Source organism: Trypanosoma grayi (genome assembly GCF_000691245.1).
Source record: "Trypanosoma grayi strain ANR4 Tgr_66_V1, whole genome shotgun sequence".
In the NCBI taxonomy this organism is placed as follows: domain Eukaryota; phylum Euglenozoa; class Kinetoplastea; order Trypanosomatida; family Trypanosomatidae; genus Trypanosoma; species Trypanosoma grayi.
In genome coordinates this window covers 14,779-38,219 of record NW_008825685.1, presented here as the reverse complement: position 1 = coordinate 38,219, position 23,441 = coordinate 14,779, and the positions used below count along the sequence as shown (strand labels likewise).

General features: G+C 54.0%; 18 protein-coding genes across 18 annotated transcripts; 1 reads left to right on the top strand and 17 right to left on the bottom strand.

Moving 5' to 3' along the window:
* Positions 1-722: 722 nt before the first annotated feature.
* DQ04_00661230 (hypothetical protein) lies at positions 723-1,115 on the top strand (the record flags this gene model as incomplete). The annotated part of the gene is made up of 1 exon (XM_009309472.1): positions 723-1,115. One exon carries the CDS (start codon positions 723-725, stop codon positions 1,113-1,115), a length of 393 nt encoding a protein of 130 aa, XP_009307747.1.
* Positions 1,116-1,265: 150 nt separating this feature from the next.
* DQ04_00661220 (hypothetical protein) lies at positions 1,266-2,390 on the bottom strand (the record flags this gene model as incomplete). Its single annotated transcript, XM_009309471.1, has 1 exon — positions 1,266-2,390. One exon carries the CDS (start codon positions 2,388-2,390, stop codon positions 1,266-1,268), a length of 1,125 nt encoding a protein of 374 aa, XP_009307746.1.
* A 56-nt stretch (positions 2,391-2,446) lies between these two features.
* DQ04_00661210 (hypothetical protein) lies at positions 2,447-5,140 on the bottom strand (the record flags this gene model as incomplete). Its single annotated transcript, XM_009309470.1, has 1 exon — positions 2,447-5,140. The coding sequence occupies one exon, from the start codon at positions 5,138-5,140 to the stop codon at positions 2,447-2,449; it is 2,694 nt and encodes an 897-aa protein (XP_009307745.1).
* A 192-nt stretch (positions 5,141-5,332) lies between these two features.
* Positions 5,333-6,694, bottom strand: DQ04_00661200 (AP-4 complex subunit mu; the record flags this gene model as incomplete). Its single annotated transcript, XM_009309469.1, has 1 exon — positions 5,333-6,694. One exon carries the CDS (start codon positions 6,692-6,694, stop codon positions 5,333-5,335), a length of 1,362 nt encoding a protein of 453 aa, XP_009307744.1.
* Positions 6,695-6,857: 163 nt separating this feature from the next.
* DQ04_00661190 (hypothetical protein) lies at positions 6,858-7,553 on the bottom strand (the record flags this gene model as incomplete). The annotated part of the gene is made up of 1 exon (XM_009309468.1): positions 6,858-7,553. The coding sequence occupies one exon, from the start codon at positions 7,551-7,553 to the stop codon at positions 6,858-6,860; it is 696 nt and encodes a 231-aa protein (XP_009307743.1).
* Positions 7,554-7,794: 241 nt separating this feature from the next.
* Positions 7,795-8,709, bottom strand: DQ04_00661180 (hypothetical protein; the record flags this gene model as incomplete). The annotated part of the gene is made up of 1 exon (XM_009309467.1): positions 7,795-8,709. The coding sequence occupies one exon, from the start codon at positions 8,707-8,709 to the stop codon at positions 7,795-7,797; it is 915 nt and encodes a 304-aa protein (XP_009307742.1).
* Positions 8,710-9,268: 559 nt separating this feature from the next.
* On the bottom strand, positions 9,269-12,502 carry DQ04_00661170 (putative peptidase, putative,metallo-peptidase, Clan ME, Family M16; the record flags this gene model as incomplete). The annotated part of the gene is made up of 1 exon (XM_009309466.1): positions 9,269-12,502. One exon carries the CDS (start codon positions 12,500-12,502, stop codon positions 9,269-9,271), a length of 3,234 nt encoding a protein of 1,077 aa, XP_009307741.1.
* Positions 12,503-12,658: 156 nt separating this feature from the next.
* DQ04_00661160 (putative chaperone DNAJ protein) lies at positions 12,659-13,297 on the bottom strand (the record flags this gene model as incomplete). Its single annotated transcript, XM_009309465.1, has 1 exon — positions 12,659-13,297. The coding sequence occupies one exon, from the start codon at positions 13,295-13,297 to the stop codon at positions 12,659-12,661; it is 639 nt and encodes a 212-aa protein (XP_009307740.1).
* A 108-nt stretch (positions 13,298-13,405) lies between these two features.
* DQ04_00661150 (hypothetical protein) lies at positions 13,406-13,948 on the bottom strand (the record flags this gene model as incomplete). The annotated part of the gene is made up of 1 exon (XM_009309464.1): positions 13,406-13,948. One exon carries the CDS (start codon positions 13,946-13,948, stop codon positions 13,406-13,408), a length of 543 nt encoding a protein of 180 aa, XP_009307739.1.
* A 123-nt stretch (positions 13,949-14,071) lies between these two features.
* Positions 14,072-14,527, bottom strand: DQ04_00661140 (hypothetical protein; the record flags this gene model as incomplete). Its single annotated transcript, XM_009309463.1, has 1 exon — positions 14,072-14,527. One exon carries the CDS (start codon positions 14,525-14,527, stop codon positions 14,072-14,074), a length of 456 nt encoding a protein of 151 aa, XP_009307738.1.
* Positions 14,528-14,572: 45 nt separating this feature from the next.
* Positions 14,573-14,785, bottom strand: DQ04_00661130 (hypothetical protein; the record flags this gene model as incomplete). The annotated part of the gene is made up of 1 exon (XM_009309462.1): positions 14,573-14,785. The coding sequence occupies one exon, from the start codon at positions 14,783-14,785 to the stop codon at positions 14,573-14,575; it is 213 nt and encodes a 70-aa protein (XP_009307737.1).
* Positions 14,786-14,914: 129 nt separating this feature from the next.
* On the bottom strand, positions 14,915-17,422 carry DQ04_00661120 (putative HEAT repeat-containing protein 7A; the record flags this gene model as incomplete). The annotated part of the gene is made up of 1 exon (XM_009309461.1): positions 14,915-17,422. The coding sequence occupies one exon, from the start codon at positions 17,420-17,422 to the stop codon at positions 14,915-14,917; it is 2,508 nt and encodes an 835-aa protein (XP_009307736.1).
* Positions 17,423-17,550: 128 nt separating this feature from the next.
* Positions 17,551-18,048, bottom strand: DQ04_00661110 (hypothetical protein; the record flags this gene model as incomplete). Its single annotated transcript, XM_009309460.1, has 1 exon — positions 17,551-18,048. One exon carries the CDS (start codon positions 18,046-18,048, stop codon positions 17,551-17,553), a length of 498 nt encoding a protein of 165 aa, XP_009307735.1.
* A 63-nt stretch (positions 18,049-18,111) lies between these two features.
* DQ04_00661100 (hypothetical protein) lies at positions 18,112-18,516 on the bottom strand (the record flags this gene model as incomplete). The annotated part of the gene is made up of 1 exon (XM_009309459.1): positions 18,112-18,516. The coding sequence occupies one exon, from the start codon at positions 18,514-18,516 to the stop codon at positions 18,112-18,114; it is 405 nt and encodes a 134-aa protein (XP_009307734.1).
* A 48-nt stretch (positions 18,517-18,564) lies between these two features.
* Positions 18,565-18,807, bottom strand: DQ04_00661090 (hypothetical protein; the record flags this gene model as incomplete). Its single annotated transcript, XM_009309458.1, has 1 exon — positions 18,565-18,807. The coding sequence occupies one exon, from the start codon at positions 18,805-18,807 to the stop codon at positions 18,565-18,567; it is 243 nt and encodes an 80-aa protein (XP_009307733.1).
* A 3-nt stretch (positions 18,808-18,810) lies between these two features.
* On the bottom strand, positions 18,811-19,116 carry DQ04_00661080 (hypothetical protein; the record flags this gene model as incomplete). Its single annotated transcript, XM_009309457.1, has 1 exon — positions 18,811-19,116. One exon carries the CDS (start codon positions 19,114-19,116, stop codon positions 18,811-18,813), a length of 306 nt encoding a protein of 101 aa, XP_009307732.1.
* Positions 19,117-19,780: 664 nt separating this feature from the next.
* Positions 19,781-20,110, bottom strand: DQ04_00661070 (hypothetical protein; the record flags this gene model as incomplete). Its single annotated transcript, XM_009309456.1, has 1 exon — positions 19,781-20,110. One exon carries the CDS (start codon positions 20,108-20,110, stop codon positions 19,781-19,783), a length of 330 nt encoding a protein of 109 aa, XP_009307731.1.
* Positions 20,111-20,395: 285 nt separating this feature from the next.
* On the bottom strand, positions 20,396-22,687 carry DQ04_00661060 (200 kDa antigen p200; the record flags this gene model as incomplete). Its single annotated transcript, XM_009309455.1, has 1 exon — positions 20,396-22,687. The coding sequence occupies one exon, from the start codon at positions 22,685-22,687 to the stop codon at positions 20,396-20,398; it is 2,292 nt and encodes a 763-aa protein (XP_009307730.1).
* Positions 22,688-23,441: the final 754 nt, after the last annotated feature.

Sequence of the window (23,441 nt, the reverse complement as noted above, 5' to 3'; positions counted from 1 at the left end):
TGGGCGGCGGCGTCGAAGTAATGTCCATTGTGTATTGCATTGTAACTTTGGGGCCGTGTTTGGTAAAGAGCGGCCTGCCATTTAGGGTCTTCGTTTTCGATTCGTTTAGTTTTGTTTGATGCTGAGTTTAATTGTTTGCGTGCATGAAGCTTTAGTAGTTGCGGCGAATCAAAGTCTGATAGCCTACTGTTTTGATAGTTGGACTCGATAACGACACACCCATGTGTGCAGCTGTGCAAAGTCTCCTCCCTAAGTGCTTCATCCCCAGAGATGCATGTAATAAGGGCCATGCTACGAACCTCCGGCGAAGGAAGGAGTTGACGGAGTAGCCAGCACGACTTGTCTGCAGGCACAGGGTGTCCTGCGATGTAGTCCCGCAGCACACCGAGGTCGCTTTGAAAGGTCCGGTTCCCGTGACGCAGTTGCGGCAGCAGAGAGATGGTAAAAGCACAGGACGTTGAGACTGTCCCCGCCCGTGCGGAAAGGCTAAAAACAACACAAGCATGACCCTCCGGAATAGCACAAGCAGAGATAAGTGAACTTCGGAGGACAGCATCGTCGCGTGTTGTGACCACGTTATGCTGTAGGTGGTAGCTCGACCACTCACTGGGATCACCTGCAAAGATACCCGTTGGGCGTTTCGCCACAACGCGCTGGTTCAAAACGTCAGTGACACCCCATGAGTAGACGCGCATCACACTGTACTGAAGCCGCACAGTGGCATGGCACGTGCTGGCCGTCAGGTCGAGGGCGTGGCGGACCGTCGCGAGCACCAACGCGTGAAAAAGCTCAGCGGAGTGGGCGCAGAGCTCTCCGTGAATGATGGCGCCATGCACCGGGCACGTCGGCGCCCCGCAGGCGTACGGACATCCCTCGCTGAAGTTCTCCGCCACATAGCGCGCCAGCACGGCCTCGTACACCGTGGCGTAGAAGGGGTGGTAAGTCACACTGTCGAAGCGGAATCGCGACGTGCCCGCCGTCCCGCCACGCACAAGAACATCGCCAGTTTCTGTATCGACAAGGACGCTACTGGGGCTGTCATGCGTGGGCGTGATGTAGGCGCAGCACGCAACGTTTTTTATGGTTTGTGCCATGATGCAGTGCTAGTAATCTAGGAGTAAAAATTTAAGAGGTGAAGCTTTCCTTGCAGTATGACAGCTGTAGACCCCAAGTGGTGACGCCGAGGTGGTGCCCGGGGCAAGTTGAAAGTTACGATAGAGAACGGGTTGGACGTCTACAATGGAAGACAGAGTGAGAAAGAACCCTCATCTATACCAGACGACATCAGGCCTTACGTTGTTGTTTTGTGGATCAAGAACGGTGACATTTCGGCCGAAGTGGGTGAGGTGTGGGAGTTGTGTGCATGGGAGGTCATCGTCCTGCGCGGCACCACGTTGTGGGGATGGCGATTGTTGCCCATAGTCCTGCAGAAGGTGGGGCCTGCTCCTGGACCTCAGCGTTGAAGGCGATGGTGGCTCAGAAGTGGAGGTATGGGTGCCGTTGACTAGCATGAAAGGATGGGTTGGCGTAGGCGCGGAGGGCTGGTCCCGCTGGTTATGTGGCGTGGGGCCACCGAATCCATCCCTCCCTGAGTAGTACTCATTGGGGAATTCCGATGAGCTCGAAGGCGGACGCGTCGACGGGGCATCCCTTTCCGCAGTGGGCACCTCCCACTCAGTAAGAGAACTTGTCATGCTGGGTGAACACCGCTTTTCCCGCAGTGTCGTTTGCGTCGATGCAGATCTCTTAGGTTGTCGCATCCGTGACTCTAACCACTTAATGTAGTAGCACCGATATGTTCGCTGCTGTACAATGCTTTTCAGGTGTTGATACGCCCGAAGAAACTGCGCAGAGGAGAGAAAAAGTTTCATCGCCCTCGCTGCTGCCACTTCTGCGTTTAGGGGCACTTTTTCCTCAACGGAAAGAACACTGGAGACCTCCTCGATGGTGTGGCACGATATCCGCTCGTGGAATGCGTGTGTGTCGTTCATCTGTAACCGTAGCGGACTTACGTTGATCATCCCACTATCCGGAGACCAGTCGGTATATGCATCCCCGGGCCGATCCCATGCCGCTGCATCGCCCACATGCAAATGCGCGACACGCGGTGCTTCTCCCATTTCATCGGTGAAGTCGTCCCGATTTGGGTATCGTGGCACAGCGCACGCCTCGTGTGTGTCCCAAGCGATTTCCTGAATATCATCAGACGATGCAACGGACCCCATGATGGTCACGCTACGTTTTCTGCACTCCGATCCGCTTGCTTTTTCATCACGGGCTGCTATTGCTGCAAAGCCATTCATTGCACCTATTTCATCCAAGAAGAACAGAAAGTTGAGGCATTCTCGTGGAGGCAGAGACGACGGCTGGGGCAGAGAGGGGAGGAGCATTCCACGGATGTCACCGGAACGCGTTGGGAAGGCCTTTTTTTTTTGCAATTCCTCATCTAAAAGTCAAAATGGTAGTACTTGATTCTATGAGGGGGGGCTGCCTGCTCCTCTGTGATGGGCGAAAGTTCCCCTATGTCCACCGTCCGCTTCGACTCCTCCCCCTCCTCCTCCTCCGATGACTCCCTCGACACATCGCGTGAAGGACTGGACGTGTGGCTGCGCATACCTTCCATCCCTTGCGAGGTGCAGTTGACAGGAGTAGACGGACGTGGAGGTCGGCACTGCTGCACATCCGCCACACGCCGCCCACCATCACCAGCAAGGGGGCTGCCATCCTCATCTCCAGAAATCTCCCCCTTTGCGGTTGACAACGTTGAGCAAAAACTGCTGCTCTCCGATCTGTCTGTGTTTTCGTGTGCGGCGCCGGTCGCTCGGTTCGGGCCGCCGTACTGACAGGAGTTCTCCTGGATGCGCGCACGCTCCAGCAGGATACTCGAGAGTGGTGGTGGGCTTTTCTTCTCTTTCAACGGCGCAGCGGCGCCTGCAGGAGTGGCGCACCGCTCCTCAGTCGGGTCCACCCACACCACATGCTGCGTTTCTTGCGGTGCGATGTTTCCAACTGGAGCAGCTGTTTGAGCCGCAGCTGCAGGGCATGCGGAATGGACAGCATTACCGTCAGAAAGGCGATCCGTTCGACGCTCCCCCACACGCCGCGCCGTCATGGAGCGCGTGCTCCATGCACGCCAGTCGCGGAAAAATTCCCCCAGCAAGTCCAATTGGACGCGCCGCCGGAGTGCCATATACTTGGGCAGCGTAGTGCTCGTCGGGAGGCGCGCCGGCCTTACCTTCCGTGTCGCCGCGTACTCCACGATGAGGAAGCGAGGGATTGACGCCACCCGCTCCTTCAATTCGCGTCCCGAGAGCGACGACAAAGTACCGACCGACGCAACGGCATCTGGAGACCCGGTGGCAGTGGCCCTGCCTTCGCTCCATCGCCCAGGGTTAATAACCTGCGGCATGTCGTCTTCCGCGCTCAGCTCCGACGGCGACGAACACGCTGCCTTCGCCTCCACCATAGGAAGCGTCTCCTCACGCCAATATGACGGCGGCGGGGAGGACACGTCTCTTTCTTCACCACTCAGGCTGTGTGGCGTGACATCTGTTTCTTCTGAAAATGCATCCGAGGAGAAGTCGTAGACCGCCTCCACCATGTCCACTGGAGGCACTGTACCCTCTCGTGGACCAGAAGCACCCCGGTCGGAAGTTACTTCCACACCTTCGCAGGGAGGCTTTGCATCGTCCGGGTTCACTGCCGAATCCTGCGACTCGTGCGAAGCCACAACATCGACATCATTGTCTCCACCTCTGATACAGCAATGATTGTATTCATCCTCCTGAGCGTCCCCATCGTTCAGCTCCTCAGCATTATCAGATAGCACTGTTACGTCACTTTCCCTGACGATGTCGGTCAAGGATAATATATCTTCTCCAACTGGAGGCACGTTCTGTCGATCAAGCGCAGAGTCGGAGGGTTCCCTCCCTTCCTCCATCGTCTGATCGTACAAAATATCAGGGTCTGGCTGAGTTTTTGTTCCCACCCTCGTCACAGAACTCTGCGCAGCACCATCTGCTTGCACTGTATCATTCCTAACCCCAACACCTCGAGTTCTCTGCAGTCGCAGCACGATGTCGCGCAGCTCCGGAACAGGGGGCACCCCCTCCCGCTCCTTTAGGGTTTCTCGGCTGTGCTGCCGATTTCTATCCACTGCACTAAGCGGTGCCCTTGTGGCACGATCTGTACGTGTGAATTGGCGTGACGACTTGACTCGGCCGCTGGCCGTCTCGGCACCACCAAGTCTGCCTCTCGTGTGAACTACACGAGCATTTGCAGAAGCACTCGCTTCTCGTGGTGACGACTTATCATCCCACGATGGGCTCTCCCTCACACGCCCAGAAGAGTAGCCAGCTTCCAAACCAATGGTAGTACAAATAGAAGTGCCTTCTAAAAGGACACCCGCCCCCTTGCTGTGAATGGGGTTTCCGCCCCTTCTTTCCTGCGAAATACGCTGAACGTTGAAGTAGTAACGGCTTGAGGTTCCGCAAGGAGACTGAAAAGAGTCCCCATTCACCGTGTGTGAAGCGTTGAACTCACGACGTAGAATTGCAGAACGTGTGAGCCGCGGGGTATGGGCTGCGCCGTCATTCAGCAGACGAGATAGAGCCTCACTCCCAAGGGCAGCTGAACGGGCGCGGGGCCTTTGGGCTGCTGCTGCAATGGCCTCACTCTTCCTGCCACGTGTATCATTGTGGACAGAGGCTGAAGGATGACATGAGGTCCTTTTGTTTAAAGCCCGTGGGGAGAGCAGATCACTCTGCCACACCGCCCCATGGTTGTTGTTGTTGTCACGACCCGGTACCTCCAAACGTGGAATCTTCGGTGAGTCACTGCTGCTATTCATAGCACCCTCTTGTTGTTTTTGCACATGACAGTCCGGCGCCATTTTTCCACGCGACGTCCTGTTGGGCGAGTCGTGCACCACAGCGGGGAGCGGCGCCTCTGCGACTGCCGTTGCGCCGGCAGACTGCAGGGCCCCCTCCTCCAGCCGCTGCTGGTGCGGGCTCTCACACGGCATGCCGCCCACCGGGCCCCGCGGGGACGGAATGCGGAAAAACAGAGGGTCCCGTCGGTAGTCAACGCCCACGTAAAGCCGCGGTGGCGGCTCGTAGTGGTACCGTGGTGCTGCTGCCATGGGTGCTGCTGTCCCTTCACTCTTCTTTTTTCCCCCCTCAAATATTATGATGCCCTCACAAGTCATGGAAACAGTGGAGGGAGACCAAACCGGGTGGACAAAGCAACAGGAAATAGAGCAACGACGCGGGCAGCGGTGACAGAAACCAAAAAACAAAACACAACAATAAGCAAGGAACCCCTACGAGGCATCTCAATGCGCACGAAAAACGTACGAGTTCGCTAGAGCCACGTTCCGAATCCACCGGGAGGGATTGTAGGAGCTGCTACGCTCCTCCAGCCGGAGCACCTTTATGCCCAAGCCAGTCACACTATACTGCGGGATCTCAAACTGCATCGAGATAGGCCCAACATCAAGTCTTGTTGCTGCGGTGATGGGTGTGGTCGTTGAGAAACGGATCTTGCACACTTGCTCGGTTCCACCAAGGAACTTCGCGATGCTCCAGATTACACACTTCTCCTCATCCTTGTAGTCGTACGACTGTTCAGTGGCTCCGATACCGAATTCCACAGCCGCCGCCGTGCACGCCAAAGGCAGAGGGACTCTCACCATCACGGCAATGCCATGCGTTGAGGCGGGTATCTCGGCTCGAATCTGGAGTGTCATCTCCGCTCGGTAGGTGGAGAGGAGCTCAAGCGAGTGCACGAGACGGAATGGCTGCGCACCTTCTGCGCTCAATCTGTAGTTCATGAGCGTGAATTCGCCTTCGGGGGGCCGAATCGATAGCTGTCGCTCTGTCTCAAAGCTGGAGTAATCAGCATCCTCATGAAAGTTAACGCTGTCGAGCACCACCGATGCGTACCGCATCCTGTTCGGGCTGCCACGCCCCACCACCAAGTCCTCATTGAGGTTCAAATACAGCACAGGGGAACCGGCGAGAAAACTCTTCATTATGATGGAGCCGTCCACGTCCGACACCACCACCTGTCCAGCACTATTGAATACAACATTTAGTCGCTCCACAACATCGATAAAAATCTCGTTCTTCCGCTCGCCCGAAGCCTGCACAATAGAGGAGCCAGCAGCATCACCAGCCCGCGTCCGATCAGTTAGCTCCCCTCGCCTCAGCCTCCCAAAGAAGGACTCGGTTGAGGTAGCCTCCGAATTGAACGCAGGAACAACTTCGTTGAAGATGTACGGACGCAAGCGTTCGGCGTTGAGCTCCTGTGGAACGCCCACGTCAAACATCTCATCCAACAGTTCATACACCAGTGTGAAGTTCTTGCGGATGCTCTCCTCCGAGAGGACCCCCAAGTAATCCTTAATCACCTTCACGATTCGCAGCAGAATCTCCACTGTGAGGCTGGAGGAGGCGTTTACCAGAGACGTGCACACAAAGAGGAGCTCCCGCCGCTTCACAAAACAAAAATTCACGCCCTTCTCAATGAAGAAGGGCGGACAGTCACCCTCCGGCGCTTGATGGTTTGCGCCGTCCCAGAACTTGTACTTGCGAAAGAAGACCTCATCTGCGTTGCGAGGGGCGTCCTGCCGGTAATCTTTGAAGACGAGTTTGTCACCGCGGGGGGACAAAATAAACAACTGCGAGATGTACATCTCTACACTGGGAAGGGACAACTGCGGGGAAAGGAAAAGGCGCAGCTGAAAAAGAGAAACATCGTGGAAGTGTGGGGAACCCAGGGGAGAGGAGGAGAAATACCGCGCAAAAAACAGGCAGACAAAAAAGTTTACGCAAGTCGTACTATTCGCTATGAGCATTCTACTCTTGCGCCGATTCCTTTGCCTGTGCCCCTTTGCTGGCTGGCACGTTGACGTAGCACTGACGCAAAGCGGCTGTCATGCGGTCAATGTCTTTCGTCAGCTCACTATTCTTATCCAGTATCAACTGCAGGTGCTGGTCTGCCCTTTGAATGTCTTGCCTCCACTTGCGAACAAGTGTCCCCACCAGCTCAACTGTCTGTTCTGCTTCTTCCTTCACCTTGGCCTCGGTCGCCTTGCAGGACCGAACCACACGGCGCCGCGCACTCGATACGGAGTACCATGTAACCAACAAGATGAGCAGGCAGACCGCGGGGATATTGTGCTCCTCTTTCCACTTGTGGTGAACAATACCGACGGCATGCGACTGAAAGGCGTTAAAATCGCGTTGCTTCACCGCCCGAAGGATGTCGGCCGTGGGAATGCTGTACTCCTCCTTCACCTCAGCCGCTCCTGCTGCTGGTGCGTTCGTTGGTTTCGCGGTTGCTCCCCCTGTTGTGTTTGTTTGGGCCGCAGTTGCTCCAGCTTTTGCTGCTGCTGCTGCTGCTGCTGATGTTGTTGTTGCTGTTGTGCCTGATGTCGAGCTCGCACTCTCAGGTGCCGATGCTCTGCTCTCGCCGTCATGTGAGAAGAGGCGACAGCCATACCAAAGAGGCACGGCAACAATGGCTCGTGTCGGCAGCAGCGCCCTCCGCATTAGTCTTACCTTCCGTTAGTACGCGGCCCTTTTATCTTCGCTTCTGTCGCAAGCGTCGAGAGATGGGAAACGCCATGGCGAAATGAATCGAATGTGCGAAAGGCCCAGGCACAAGGGGAAGAGGCATTTGATGCCAAAACACAGTTCACGATTGAAAAAAAAAAAAAAACAGGCACACACTACAAAAACAAAACCCGGAGGAGGAGTAATGCAAAAGCAAGATATGCAGAAACTCCACAGTTTACTCGCCGTGTATCACCTGCAACTCTGATGCCTTCATCACAACCGCTACAAATGCAAATTTTGTTCCTTCAGGAAGTCGCACCACCGCCGCGGTTCGCTCGCCCGGCAGCGTCCAGTGCACGATATGCTCCTCGAAGTCCAAAGCAACTTTGATCTTCGTGCCAGCAGTGTAGGAGCTACTCGCCTTGTCGAGGACAAATCTTCCAATGTTATGAATCACCCGCCCGTCGTTCCAGAACAGTGCGAAGCCCTCACAGTTAATCGCGTCGTTCGCACTTCCCAGACGTGCGCCCTCCGCCACAACCCCGACAGCCACCGTCTCGCACCGCTTCACATCAAACATGATGGAGTGCAGGCCGCTCGAGTAGAATGGGCTCGCCGCCGCGCACACCAAATCCGCGAAGAGCGTATTGCCGCACGGAAGCGGGTGGAAGGGCCCGGAGGAAGCGACGGGATACCGCGACTTCCACGAGTGCTGCAAGCCGTAGAAGCATGCCTCCTTGTAGCAGGCCTCACGGTATGCCTCCGGGACGGGGCTTCTGTAGCCGCGGAGAAGGTTCAGCAGCATACCGAAGAGAGTTGCGTCCCGCGAAGGGATCTCAATCACGTCACTACCGCGGCCTCTGTCGTCACCGCAGCAGAATAGTCTCTCTGCCAGCAGAAATAGTACTGATTGCGGATCCTTTTGCAACACATCGCGATGCACAGAGAACATCTTACCGTCCACACGGAAGTTCACAATTACAGGCACACCAACATCGAATTCCAAAAGGGTGCGCTGAAGACTACTCAGTTCGCTGGTTTTCTTCGCAAGCCAAGACTGAGGAGGATCAGCTGTACCGGCACTGAATGGGACTTTGTGATCCCCTGATAGGAACGAGGCAGCTGCCTCTTCATCCGAATCAGCGTGCATAGCACGGCAAAAGCTACGCTTTTCTTAGCCTTCCTACCACCCTTTCACAGGCCCTTGGCTTGACAGAATAGTCTGTACCTTACCGTCCTTCGTGACGTAGAGAAGAGTGGAGAAAGTCTCACATCTTATGTCGGCAAAGCCTCAGGAATTCGCATAGATGGTGTCCAAAGGGAAAAATACAAAAGAGTTACTGGTTATGAAACTGACGCAAAGGAGGTGCTGAAAACGCCCCTAACACGCCTCCCGCGCGGGGCGGAGAGGGTTGGGTTGGATGCGTGTTTTCAAAACTCACACTTTGCGACACTTTCTTACCTAGTAGGTATGAAGTCAAGCCGGAATCATTATGGATGTATTGTCAAAGAAATAGTAAGGTTTGACGATTCCTTTCGCAGGCACCCACAATAAAAGGTGTTGGAGAGCCGATGTCACATTGGCCACTGCAGCAGCAGCATCTAGATACAAAAACATCAATGCTCACACTCATCCCACTATTAATATATCAATGTCGATCCCTTTGCGAAGAGACACCACTTTATTAGCTTCTGAAATCTCCTCTTCCCTAGAAGGAGTGGCTAGGCACAACTGGAAAGTTTTGGTGGTACATTTCGGGTGACATATATTTCCGAACGATGATGTGCATCGGCGCCGCCTCAAAATCAGGCAGCTGCAGAAAGTCCTTCGTTGGGTCCTGGTCACCAGCCGGGGGCTCCTCGCACAGGCGTCGCGGCGGTAATGTGATCTCGCAGGGGACATCATCAGGCCCACAAAGAGTGTTATTTTTAGCTGACGCAGCGCTGTTAATGATGATTGCGAGTGCATGTCTGGATGGACTCGAGTTGGCGATATACGTGTGGAAAAAATTCTGAAGAGTTGCGGCGTCCACCTGTTGGAGAGCTTCGATCTCTGCCTCTTTGTAGTCAAGGCCGACGGGATGCAGGTAGCGTTTCACCAGGTCAGCGCAGTCTTGCTCCACGGAAGCGGGAAGCTTCCGACGTACTTCAATAAGGCCATTCACAACTGTTTTGACCTCTGCGTCATCGCACACAGCAGTGAGGTTCTCCTCCACAGCCGCGAGGTACGCCATGATCCGGGAGAGAAGATACACACCGTCAACACCATCCAAGGCACTTTGGGCAACAAAGTGCAGGTGCGCCGTGCCCTCCATCCGCACAGACTGCAAGTAGACAATATACCCAAGAGACTCCCGTGTGCGGAGGGAATCGAAGAAGCTGGAAGATAACAGTTTCTGCATACTGTCGCAGAGAGCCCACAGCTGTGGGGTAACTTCGCCAAGATAAATGTCGAGGATCACTGCAACGTTTGGATTATCTGCGCTAAACGGGGGAAAACTCAGGACATCCACAAGCGGAGGCTGAGGTACCGGTAGAGAAGCCCGAGTAAACGCGTATGTATCACGGAATCGGGGAATACTCTCCTTTGCTGCGGGTGGTACTTGTAATCTTCGCAGCGTCTCCTCAACGCCACGTACTAAGTGCTCCCGCACGTAAGCTGTGGAAGGGACATTCCCGGCAACATAGCACTCAAAGTACACACCGCTCAACAGATAGTTCTTCACGAAGGATAGATACTCATCGTGCGATGCAGATGCCGCCTCGACGAGCACCTCCTCAAAGGTGTGCATAACTCTTTTCACTACCTTTGAGAATTTTGACGTTGCCAATTCGTAGGGCTGTGCGGATACTCTGCTTGCAAGACGCCGCACCACTGCTTCCGCGTAGATGTTGTACTTCTCCACTGAGCCGTACAGGATAGCTTGGGTGTAGGCCTTTTCTAATATGGCCAAGAAAAAATCCACTAAACGGTGTTGTGGCCCTGTCACGGCCAGTGTCAGACCGCCCAAGCCCATCTTAACGGTGTTCTCCAGGGCCGCAAGTTCACCAAAGTAGCTCATCTCTGCGATGGCGTCGCACAAGATATGCCCCGCCACTTGCGTGTAGAAACAGTTCTTTGGCGACGCGTACGCGCAGGGCGAAAGGCCACTCCACATCACAGACGTCTTGAACGACTTGTGCCTCCCTGTATCCTTCCGCACCAGCGCTACGCCGTATCCGGTGTGAAATGTCTCCACACCAGCATGATCGTCGTCATTGTTGTTGCAATAAAGCGTGAAGTCCGTCGAGAGGAACGGATTGACAGGGGGGAGGGCAAGCGCACTGTGCCACGGCCCGCGCAGGCTGGCAGCCCAGCGCGAGAGAACCCCATCGGGAATGCGGTGCATCGCGAACTTCGTGTGGTGGAAGCGCGTGGTGGAATTGCACGGCACGCGGGCAAAGTCAGGCAGACTCTCAAACAAATCCCTTGCGCCTCCACCTTCCTCCTCCTCCTCCTCCTCCTCTTCTTGCTCCTCCTCTGATTGGTTCCTCTTTTCTGTACCGCTGTCACTCTCCCCTAACCCCACTTCCGTCTCGGCAGCGGGCGGAGACCCCGCAGAACTATCGCAAGGCATGTCTCCCCACATCAGCATCACAACACAGTTCTCCGGCCTCAACTGAGCTGTGTAAGCCTCTTGCGCAGCCACATCATCTTCGAGTACCACATCCCCGCCAATCCAGCAGTGCTGCAGGTCCACCTCGTTCGCCGAGCCCGCGAGTTCCGCACAGAGGGAGACAGCACTGCTGCTGACATCAGAGGACTCGAAAGTAAGCCTCGCCTCTGCCTTCATCTGCGCGTACACGGCATCGTCCACGCGCGTCGCCTGGCCAATGCCCTGGTATACCATGTCCACCACATCCACCACGCGCCCAAACCCCCCCACGGTCAGTTCAATATCGACACTAAATACCACGTTGTCGTTGTCAATACGACGGGGGCCAACAAGCATCGCGGTGGCCAGATTCTCGCGGCGCAAAATGCCAATGACAGAAGAGTTGCACTCGTGACCAAGAACATGTGAGACATACGCGCCGGGCAACGACCGCCATGAGGCGCTGTCTGACTTCACAAGCCATAGCAAACGAATACACCGTGCTTTCTTAACGGTGCGGACATTCACCCACATATTTTTTGCTGTCTCCGCCAAAAGCGTCTCGCCAGCTGGGAGGAAGCAGAAAGGGGTAGGCGCCCCCGCCCGCAACCTCGACAGCGGTGGCTCTATGATGCGAAGCACGGACTCTGGAGGCAGAGCGCTATACACAGCGATGCAGGCTGCCCCCGAGACGTAATGCGTGTTAAAGAACTCCAGCAGTTTCTCCCGGACGTCCACATTGTTAGCCCGTGGCTCATCCCACAACGTTGTGATGTTGCCGTTTCCATACCGGCTTCGTGGGTGCCTTGCATCCACGAGAGACCGTTGCAACTCATCAATTCGCCAGAAGTCCACGCTGTGGTTCTTCTCGTCCTCACTGTGCACAGCTTTGGCCTCCCGCGACATTGAGCTGGGGTTGAAACTTGGGGCAACAAAGAATTCGACAAAGCGCTCCAGCGCCCCTTCCAGCGCGTCTTGCGCCACGGTGAAGTAGAATGTGGTCCCCATATCAGTTGTCCAGGCGTTCGTGGATCCACCATTCTTGTTGATATAGCTGTTATACTCATCCTCACGTGGATACTTGGCCGTACCCATGAAAAGCATGTGCTCACAGAAGTGTGCGAGACCAGGGACCACTTCCGGGTCGTTTAGAGTTCCCGCAAGAATATTCATAACGGCCACAGGGATCTTAGCGTCGGTATCTTGGATAACAATACACTTGACTCCATTTCCCAAGATGTAGCCAAAGCACCGGGCGCGTAGGACCGAGGGGGTAACTATTTGAACCGCCTCCCGCTGGAATGACATACTAGAGTATCCTTTGACATGTAGTGATGACAAGAAACCACAAAAGACCCTCCAGAAAAGTGCATAGGCATGGAGGCGCAGCATCCCTCTATTAGAACTTGTTCTGCATGAAGCACATCATCCACTCCAAAATATGGCACCTTTTGCACCAACACATCAACTCCTACGCAAAGGGTCATCGCCAGTAGACGCGCCCACCGAAAAAGGGGCACTGTATGCTCGCATAAACTCAGCGTCCTCATTAGCGTGAACAGAATTTGATGATGTGCCAGCCATATCACCTTTCCCATTTCCATCTGTCGCTGAAGCAACACGAACCCCATTCCCATCACTGTCAGCAATCCACTCAACAGTTGGTGCATTCCCCGCGAAAGGAAATACCCAGAGAAGGAAAAAACGCACAACCACAAAGGCAGTCGTCCATAATACACACAAACGGAGCAGCGTCTGCGTCCGGCTATCGACATAGTTTTCTGTCGTTGACCCCGGCTGCTCGTACACGTACATTCCCATTTTCGGGTCCCAACCGTGACGTCCACCGCCTCCCGTGGGGCCTTCACCATCGGCATCGTGCTTCCGCCACCTGCCGTCCTTCAACGCCTCGTAGGCCTCATTCACCGCTTGAAATCGCTCCTTGCTACCTTCAGGGCCGCCGTCCGGGTGGTACCGCAGCGCCAGTCGATGGTATGCCTTCTTCACCTCCTCCTTACTGGCATTGGGGGCGAGCCCCAGAATACGGTAGGGGTCAAACGGTCCACGTTCTGCTGCTCGCAACACGCGCCAGGAGCGCCGCATCAGTGGTCAACCTTGAAAATGAGAGAAGCAAAGGGGAACCAAACGAAATTCGCATATCCAACGCCCTTAATAAGAGATGCTCACTGCAGCAAAGACAACGCCACCATCTTATGTCTGAGGACACCGCGTGGCCAACGCGGCACACGATGGAAGAAGCTTCTCATCCAACCCGACAAGCTGGCCAACGGCTTGCAGAAACAACTCGAGCAAATTCCCCTTGACACCTTCCGACGCAACGGCTGTCAGGAGCTGCATGGTGTCGCATTGATGGAGACCCCAGAGCGCCATTTGCAACTCTTCACAGAATGTCATGGATATTATAGGGGCTTCGTAGCTTCCTCCCTCTTCAGCGTCTGAGCACACACACTCGCCCATCAACGTGCACAACTCTTGAGCACTCAGCGGGCGCTCCGGAAAAAAGTGCAGCTGCGGCTGACAGTAGCACTCACTGTAGGTAAGAAAGAATGTTACGATTAGACGCTCACTGTGGTCATCTCCCACACCACGCTGAAGCGCACTAGAGCCTTCAAGCCACGTGATTATCCGACCAAAAATATCTTCCTTTCGGTATATCCGCCATCCCACCAAACGCCTTGCCAATCCCTCCGCCATCACTTCGAACTCGCCACGCGTGCAAGTCAGCAGTTCCATGCGGAAACTCCTACTCGATGACGCGGTAAAGAAAGCAAGAGACATGCACCACCAAAACATCCGTACACAGAAACCCACTTAATGGGTGCTCAGAAATAGGGTAAAGAAAAAAAAACATACGATCTAAATGCCACTAAACAAACCAATTCCATGCGCAGCTGCCACTCGTACAGTCTCAGACTTCTCTGCGGCGCCAACGAGCTCAACGAGAGAGGCTGAGACCTGCTCCACACCACATCGAGACAACTCCCCCGGGGCAATGCGACTCACAAATGCCCCCAGAATCCACGCAGCGTTTCTACGGAGCAGCTCAGTGGGTGACCGTGTGAATGACACAGTCTGCAACATGTATTCCCTCATCATACCGGGAAAATGTAAAACCCACACGGAGGCCACGTCATCGTAGAGCTCACCAACCTCTGTCTCATGTGCAATGTGCATGTGCGGTTTGGACGAAATCTGCTTTATCTTCAACTCTGCGTCGTCCTGAAGATGGGCAATAAATGTGAAACACTCACGCACCGCACCCTTTGCAGCGACACAAACATTCTTATCCCTCTCATCCAAGTGCAACAGCATCGGTACCACGTACTGGTACACGTGTTGACTCACGGAGACCCTCTCCTACAAATCGCGGTTTGCCAGGGAGTAGAGTTTCCGGAAACAGTCGAACGCCGCGCACCGGAGGTTCGAATCCTCATGCTCAAAAAATGACCTCACCTTTATGGCGATCGTCACGAAAGAATCGTTCATGAGGGACTTGTCCTGCAGCTCCTCCCCCAACACGCCAATAACATTGATGGCACTCACAGCAAGAGAAGAATGCTGCGACTCCATGCACCCCAAGGTAGCTGACAGGATGGGCGCCGCAAAACGATGAATGGCTGTATATGGATGCTTGAGAACATTTACAATGTTTGCAAGGATGACCTTTCGTGTGGCGGCCTCCTCATCGTCCCCTGTCCTTTATAATAATGCCATTATTAGAGCGCGGATGAGTTCTTCGTCTCTCAATACAAAAGAAATAAGCTCACCGCAGACGCACACGGCAGCCTTGCGGTGGGCCACCGAAACATGGCCACAGTACGGTAGCATAAACCGCGCCAACTCGTAGGCAAGGGGCGACGGCGAGGAAGGCTCCATCGCAAATCTCCTCTCCGCGTCGGCGATCTTCCCACGGTCTATATCAATACTGTCGCCCAAGCCGTCACGGCACCAGTAGCAAACCGCCTCACCAATAGCCGTCAAGTAGCTCTCCTCCACGACAAAGTTGTTCCACTCATAGCGATCAAAGCGAACGATGGTGACATCCTCCACAGTGTTTATTATCACATACTTCAACGCAGTCCCACAGAGAACCGTGGCGCTATCATCATTCACACTTCGGCACGCAGTGAGGAAGAGAACTATAGCCATGTATAAGGATGCACGATGCCCACGGCAGATAGAACTACCACGTTCGGTTTGGGCGATCCACCCCGCCCCGCACACCGCAGAGAGTACCTTGGAAGACGCAGCGAGACTGTTGCCATGTGCAGATGCAGCGTCTGTCATGGGACTGTTCAGCACGGTGTCCAGGATGTGTTGTATGAGGAGCTCACAGAGGGAGATATCATTTGCGATAGCTTCGAAACAGCTCATAACAGCAGTGCTGTGTGGTACTGGTGTGTATATTAAGCTATCAAAACAGGAAACGACATGGTGGAGAGTGAGGTTGCGTACGCTTGTCAACGCACCACTCCGTACCTGGTCGCTGAGAGAGTCATTCTTAAGTGCTTCAATGAGTCCATCAAGCACTTCACGAACGTCAGTCGCGCCGAGCACCTTACCGTGACCACGAATAAGACCATGCATCGTGACACAAGCGCCCACCGCGGCATATCCTTGGGCGTCAAGCATGCCAGTGAAGAGCAGTGCTCGCGAAAGTGAGGTGACGTGCTCGCGCCGCTGCAGTTGCTCTACCAGAATGGTGCATAGAGTCTTAAAAATAGAGATAACCTCCTTCTCCGCGCCTAGTGTGCGATCACCATTAAACACGAATGCTCGTTGTCCCAGCGCCAGGAGCGCCTCTTGACCATTGTCACCCATCTGCGCCATTGTTTCAGTCGATGCGTGAGCAATTAAGACGCCAGCAATCACACCCTTTACAGCCTCCACTCTCAAATCACGGCAGCTGTCTATTATGCGAGGCACCAGCCGTCCGATAATGTTTCCCACACTGACAAACGCGCCAACCCACTCGGGGGAACGCGCCGTACAGGCTGCCAACTGTACCCTGCAGCCATCCAGGGTGGCAAGAATCAGTTTCACCGCCAGACACCTTGCGTCACCCTTCTCCAGCACAGCCAGCGGCACTAGTCTTTCGAGTACTGGCATCGCGTTTAAATATTGGTGGTGACGAAGCACCTCGCTTAAAAGATTGATCGTGTCCACATCCCTGTCCGTGCTCACGTCGACAGTGCTGCGGACAGCTCGTACGACGCAGTCGATTAGTGCACGGGTGATTAAATCGCCTAGCGGCGGTTGAGGCGTACATCCAACGAGAGACTGTAAAGTAGCAAAAGCGCTGAAACGCAACCAGTCCGCCGATGTCCCTTTAGCTGATGGCTGCATAACACGGAGAAGTAAGAGTAGAAACTCATCACGGCACTTGAACAAATAGTTGTCGTACTGCGCAACGGCAGCACCGATCAGAAAACACCCCTCAAACACGGCCATCCGGTTACCCTCTGTATGGCCCTCGCGTGCAATAGCTAGCAAGACAAGGAAGACAACTGTGTCGAGACGTGATGGTAGTGCGGCAGACTCCATGTTCTTGCAAGCGTACCCAAACCCAAGCGCGGCGATGGAGCGCGAGCCCTCCGTCAACTCTTTCTTTGTCTTGTCACATGAGGCAAAGAAACCCCGCTTCTCCAGACCCTTGGCTAGTCGTCGCAGAGCCCCCAAGGCCGTGTCCAGGTGTTTTCGTGCCACATAACCAAGACACTTAGGAAGCCCGACGATATGTTCCGGATCTTCGTGGTTGGTGACATCAATCACAGCCTCCACTGAACTGGCTACCAGGTCACGCCTCACCGTTTGGCTACACCCAATACCCACAATAATGAGTGCACTCCGGAGCATGGATGAGTGCGCCTGATACGCCTGCAGCAATTCCAAGCACTCCAAGATGACCTGCATTGCCCACTCCTCCGTTTGCTTCGTTTTGAAGGTTTTATCAGTCAGCCTCTCAACCTCCTCCTCCCATGCCTTCTTTGTGGGTTCAGTTGCAAGGAGTCGCTGCAATTTTGGAATCCCTGTCGCCCACAAATTTGTGATTGGCATCGCAGCGCAGCCGTCTTCCTGGGCAGGCTGCTCGTAGGGGTCGTCTATGATAGGGGCAACAGCCAAAGCCGCCTCGAGGATTGTAAATAGGTCCTCTGAGCGGTGAAGTTCAATCAACATGACTTGGGAAAGAAACAAAGAAGCAAGCATTCCCGGGCGCGGAACGTTAACTGTTTTGGTAAAGTCCGCATGGAACAATGAGGAATGATGTGAAACACGGCTCGCTAGTTGGATGACACTGTTGCACACCAAGCATAAACTGTTAATAAGGAAAGGCCTCACAGGGTATTCCCGCATATGCTCAAAGATGAGGGCCACAATTGACGGACCAATGTACCTCTCGACGAAGCAAGCAGCATCAATGCATTACGGCTGGCATCCCTCACCTCAGCAAGTGAATCACTACACCTCTCACTGAACGAGGCACACGTGATAAGGCACGAAAGGATGTCGCTATATCCTGCCGCCAGCGAAAAATCTGCTTTGGATGTGCAAATCGCTAAAATGTACTCGACAACACATTTTCGAACTGCCGCCTCTTCTTGTGTCTTCATTGTCAACTTTACAATTGCAACAATGTCATTTGCGAAAGGCTGCAACACACTCTTCGGGTCATCGCATTGGGACACAATCGTACGCAGTACATCAAGAACAGCGCAACGAAGGTGAGGATCCTTCCTCGCCTCCATAAGCGCTGAAGCGCTTGTTAGCATCTCACCAAGAAAAGACTTTGACAGTGCCATAGTGGCGTTGTTTATGTACTCCGTAGCATTCATGTTATTCAGCCCGATACGCCCCGAGAGCTGCACAATTGCGTGGAGCGTCTCCTCCACAAAGGGTTACAGCGACATGCGCACAGTATCCGTGACACACGAAAAGAGCGCTGTCATACCTCTCAACGGGAAAGACGCCTCTTGTGGTTTTTCACGCTTTAATCCTTGAACCACCAATGAGACCACCTTCCCCGCCAATTCAATTTTCTTCTCGTCGCTGCAGACGGCAAAGGTGCATCCAAGAGCGTATGCAACAACAACACGCACGCGCTGCTCGTTGCAGCGGCTGTAGTCTCCGAGGAAAAAACTAAGAGTAGAATACATCACGTCACTGTACTCCATCAGGTTGCCTGGTGCGTTGAGGTGCACCTTCACCAACACCTCCGCGAGGCATCCACACGCGCGCGAGAGCAGCATTCGATGATTCTCCTGTTTAGCAGCACCAAGCGGAGGTTGCAGTTTTGTCGTCATTTCCTTGACATATGGTAGAAGGTTCTTGGGGGCCCTTTCTGCAAGGTGTCAAATAGCCAGCAGGACGTAAAAATGTGGAAGCGTGCCGTCCTTGAGGCAAGGGAGCAGCTCAGGACAGCCCTCTCTGGAAAACAGAACACACAGCCCCACCACCAGACGTAACGCCTCCCGCGACCACTCTGACGTGAGGTCGGATATGGCTGTCATTTCGCGCAGGCCACAGCGCAGCAGACTGATCGCCTCGCTGGTGGAGAGCTCTTGTGCTTCGACACCGCCGACAATGTTCGCCATAGCTCACAAAATGCAAGTTCTTTGCACCACCGGGATGGAGCCAATGCGGTGGTTGCTGAGCCACGTCATGCAAAAATCCAGCACAGCCGGGGCTCCCTTCTTCGATAAGTTGACAATAGCCCCAATAATCTCCCGTCGAATACCGGTGCCAACACTACCAGCATTTTCCAGCAACGCACCCAAGCAAAGCTTTGTTGCCGGCTTCATCATCTCTTGTTGTCTTGCGATAAAGACTATCAACACGAAAAGGAAAAAAAAACACCACGAATTCATCACACAAGGAGCAGCACTGCTGAGCACAATTTGCATGACGAAGCGCAGTACCCTTTGGCAACCGAAATGGCAGGGCCCAACGGAAGTGCTTGTCAATGGCTACACGCTCCTCTGCGGAACGCAACTACACAATATTACGAACACATGCGCATACACACACACACACACTCAGAAGCAAATGCTATCACTTCCGCTTTCCTTTCCAAAAAAAATGCCCGGCAGAAGTTACATCGGCACACGAAGACAATGAGGGAGGTCATGACTCCCAGAAATGCCCACGGGATTCTGCCGTTGCCCACCGTTGACGCTGATACGGTAAAGGTCGAAATGTAAACCCGCAGTCGATCGACAATACGAGCGCAATGCAAAGGTTGGCACGCCAACCACAGAGATAGAAGACAACTTCAAAGCAAATAAAAGCCCTTCAAAAAGCGAGAAGTATTCCTTTCATGTCGTTTTTGTCTTCAGTTCACCATCTGGCACTCAACGTGAAACTGTCCCCAAAAGAAAGATAAGTTGTGACTCTATTTTCATCTCAGCCTCCCCAGTTGCATGCAACGACAGTGTGGTCTTAAAGAAGAAGACGGGAGGTGGGGGGAGTAGCAGCCCCCACCCACCCCAAGCACTGTTACCGGCACGCGCGTCACACCCAGAAGAACATGGGTCTCCTGGAGCGCGAGAGGGTTGCATATAAATGCAGCTAACTGAAAAATAGAGAGCAACACGTCACCTCGGGGGTGCGTGGTCTATCAGCGTTGGGGTCCGACAATGCCGACGATTCTTCATTTGAGGGCCCCATTCTACTTGGTGTGATGAACGCTCCATTGAAACGGTGATTCCACACCTGCGGGTCGGAAACCAGGTTGGCCTCAACAAATGAACAGTTTTTGGACACCGGAATCCCCCCTGAGCCATCCGGCAGCTCCATGCTTGGAAGGGTGCTGCGTCGCCGCGCAATCCTGTTCTCCACGCTGTTTGCCTCCGTCGTATCCAGCACAGCCACCGTCGTTTCGTTGGGATCCGCGTCCATCGCGAGAGAAGGGAAATAAAATCTCGCACACTAGAACCAAAAACAAACAAACACAAGAGCGAACTGCATATCCCAAAGGGGCTGACCAGGAAGCCAACACACACCACTGAGAGAGCTCCATCATTGCGTCTACACAGAAGTACATGGACATGTGCGGGAAGGGGGGAAAGGAGGGGGGAACGATGCCTGACTCCGAGGAGCCACATTGAAAAATGAGGCACACACACACAAAAGGGCACAATTCTCTGCACCAATAATAATTTAAAAAAAACATTTGCTTTCTCATCAGCAACACCCACGCTTAGCCTTCTCTTTTTGTGCCTTGCTGGAGGCATCCTCCGCTCTCCGGCGGGCTTCTGATTCCTTGTCAGCCCGCGCCTTTTGCGCGGCAGCCTCACGTTCGGCATCCTCATGCGCACGCTTCTCCTTTTCCACCTCCTCGCGAAGCACTGCTATTTGCTGAAGGAACTCTACAACGTCCCCTGAAGCACCATTTGTCCCTGCACAAGGCACACCACTCCCGGCCTTCAGTTCCTCTACCTTTAGGTACTCCGACTTTCCAGACTCTTTGAGCCTCACTTTCTCCAACAGAGAGTCTCTCTCCCGTTGGAGTTCAATAACCTTATGCCGCTCAGTAGAGAGTTCACCTTCCATGAGCTCCTTCTCTGCTTCCATCCGTTTCAGGGCGGCATTCGCAGTCTCCTCGGCCACCCTCAGGTCCCCATTATTCTTCGATAAGTTATCAGTATGACTCTGCAAGGCAGATTCGCCCTGCTGTTCAGCGTTGACGGAAGCACTGTTCCGTCGACGTGCAGACTCGGCCAAGGCAATAGCGTGCTCCTCCCTCAGTTTGCTCTCCGTCAACTGCTTCCGCACCTCATCTAGCTCGGCTTGAAGCTTGGTAACTGCTAGAGAAGAGTCTGGGAGGACTTTCTCTGCTACATCTTCTGAGTTATCCTTTCCATTCCTCGCTTCCCCCTTGCGGCCTGTGCGAGGTGTGTAAGCTTCACCATTTTCTATCTGCTCCTGCAGTTCCTTCATTTGTCGATCACATTGTGCAGTAAGCCGGTTACACCAGGCTCTGAGGGAAGCGATCTCTCGGTCTGCATTGTCTCGAACCTCTCTTAATTCTTTCCGAACTGCCACAGCCTCTTCCTGGTACCTCTCTGCTTCCCTCTGTGCTTGCTCAAGCTTTTCTTTGTCGCCAGCATCATTTCTGGGCTGGATACACTGCGCAGCGAGCTGCTCAAATTTCATTCTCACAGCCGTTTCGTTCCTCAGTTGTTCCTTTAACGCCTCTGTTTCATCATTGGCACGCCTCAGAGCATTTCCCTGGTGTTCCAGTCGTTTTTGCAAAGAGTTTATATCTTCTTCTGTCTTCTCCAGTCGTTTGCGTTCACTCTCTGCTTCCTGAAGCTGCTGCGCCAATTCCGCCTTCTCGACCTCGGATTTTCTGCGCAATTCACGCTCGCCTTCGAGTGTGGCCGCATGGGCCGCCTGCTGCTTCGCCACGGCCTTGTCGTGTGAGGCATCCTTTAGCCTCCGCACCAGTCCGTCGTTGTCTGCCTGCAGCTGCTTGCACTTCTCCTCTAGCCCTGCGTTTTCTTGCTGGGCGTTCCTAAGCTGCCCTCGGGCATCCTTTAACTGCTTCTCCTTTTCCTTGATCGCAGCTGCACTCTTCTGTTCGTTGCTCTTCTCCTGTCGCAGTTCCTCCTCCAAGGTGGAGGCCTTTTTCCGCAGTTCTTCCAGCCTCTCATCAAGGGAGACGGCCCGCTTCTCCGCTCTTTTCCTCGCCGCGGTCTCCTCGCCGGCTCGCCTGCCTTCATGCAGCTGGTTCTCCTCTGCAAGCTGTAGCGCACGCTTTGCGCCTTGCGCCTCGACCTTCGCGGCAGCGGCGTCCTTCTGTGCCTGTTGGAGCTTAGAACGGAGATTCCCCTCACGTTGAAGGCCTTCCTGGACAAGCGCCCGTAAGGATTCTAACTCATTGTTGGTGCTATCTCTCTTGGCTCTCTCATCTACTGTGCGCTGCATGGCCGCAACGGCCTCCGCCGCCCCGCCGCGGATATTCCCTGGCATTGCCTTTTGCTCCTCTTTTGGCCGCGAGTTTGCTGCAGCGCGTCGTCTGTCCAGTAACGCCTCTGCGCCGCGTCGAGCCGCCTCTTCCGCCATGCGTCTCTCTAGTTCTGCTTCTTTAGCTTCACGTTGCAGAAGCTCAGATATCTCACTCTCATCCATATATTTGACGCGCTCTGCACGCTCCAGGGCACGAAACGTCACCCAATCCTCGTGCTCTTCTCGCTCCAACTTTGAACGAGCGGCGCGCTCCCGCTCAATCTGCATATAGCGAACCACACGCTGCTTCCGGTGGAACTCGTCAATTGTCTGCGCCTCATCACGGACACTGGAGCGGCAACTCAGCCGGCTGCTGTATCGCGCCGAATTCGGGCTACCTCGTCGCTCATCGAAACTTCTCACACTTCCCCAGGACACATCCCGGTGGCTACGGTAGGAATTCGGCACTGTATCTACATTATCTAGCGGAGCGCTTCCACGCCCACCACCATTTCCATTGTACATGGCTTGTTCAAACCCTTATTTTGGTTTCTAGTAGAGGTGAAAAAAGAAGATGACTGGAAAAACACGTGCAGCGCGTCACACGCGCATCCACGACGAAACGCCATTTTACGCATCCTTAAATGATCAACTAAACATGACACGACACAATGTAAATGGGAACCAGGGTGGTCGTTGTTCTTTCTGCCCCAAATATACACATGGGCACCCCAGGCTAGCAGAGGAAAGAGTTACAGCACGATTGGCCAGACTCTCTAAGCGAGCTGTGCAAGAACCAAATTATCCCTCCTCAACTTACCATATATGCTTCACCGTTACACGTGGGAAAAAAAGGTGGAAAAAATTTACAATGCTTACTCCATCTTGGTTGTCTTGCGTCCATTTGCAGCTATTATTTTCTTTAGTCTGTCATAGTTACGCCTTTGTTTGTCTAGATATTCCTTCAATTCGAGAACCCCGCCTTTCGCACTGTACCTTAGCCTCCTTCAGACTTGGCTTGAGCTCTTCTTCAATACCGCTCAAGCTGCGAATGCCTTGGACTTAGCACTGCTGCATGTGTGTGTTTCTCCAGAAGTATCTCAAACCTTTTGTGCGCACCTGTACCCACACAGCGCTAGACAAAGAGCACACAAACTATCCGACATCAGCGCCATGTCGTCGTAGCCCGGCATGCCCAGTGAAGAATCAGGGTTGCTCAGATAACGGTAGATGCCAATGTAGGTCAGCTTTGAAGGAACATTGCCGACGAAAAAAAAAA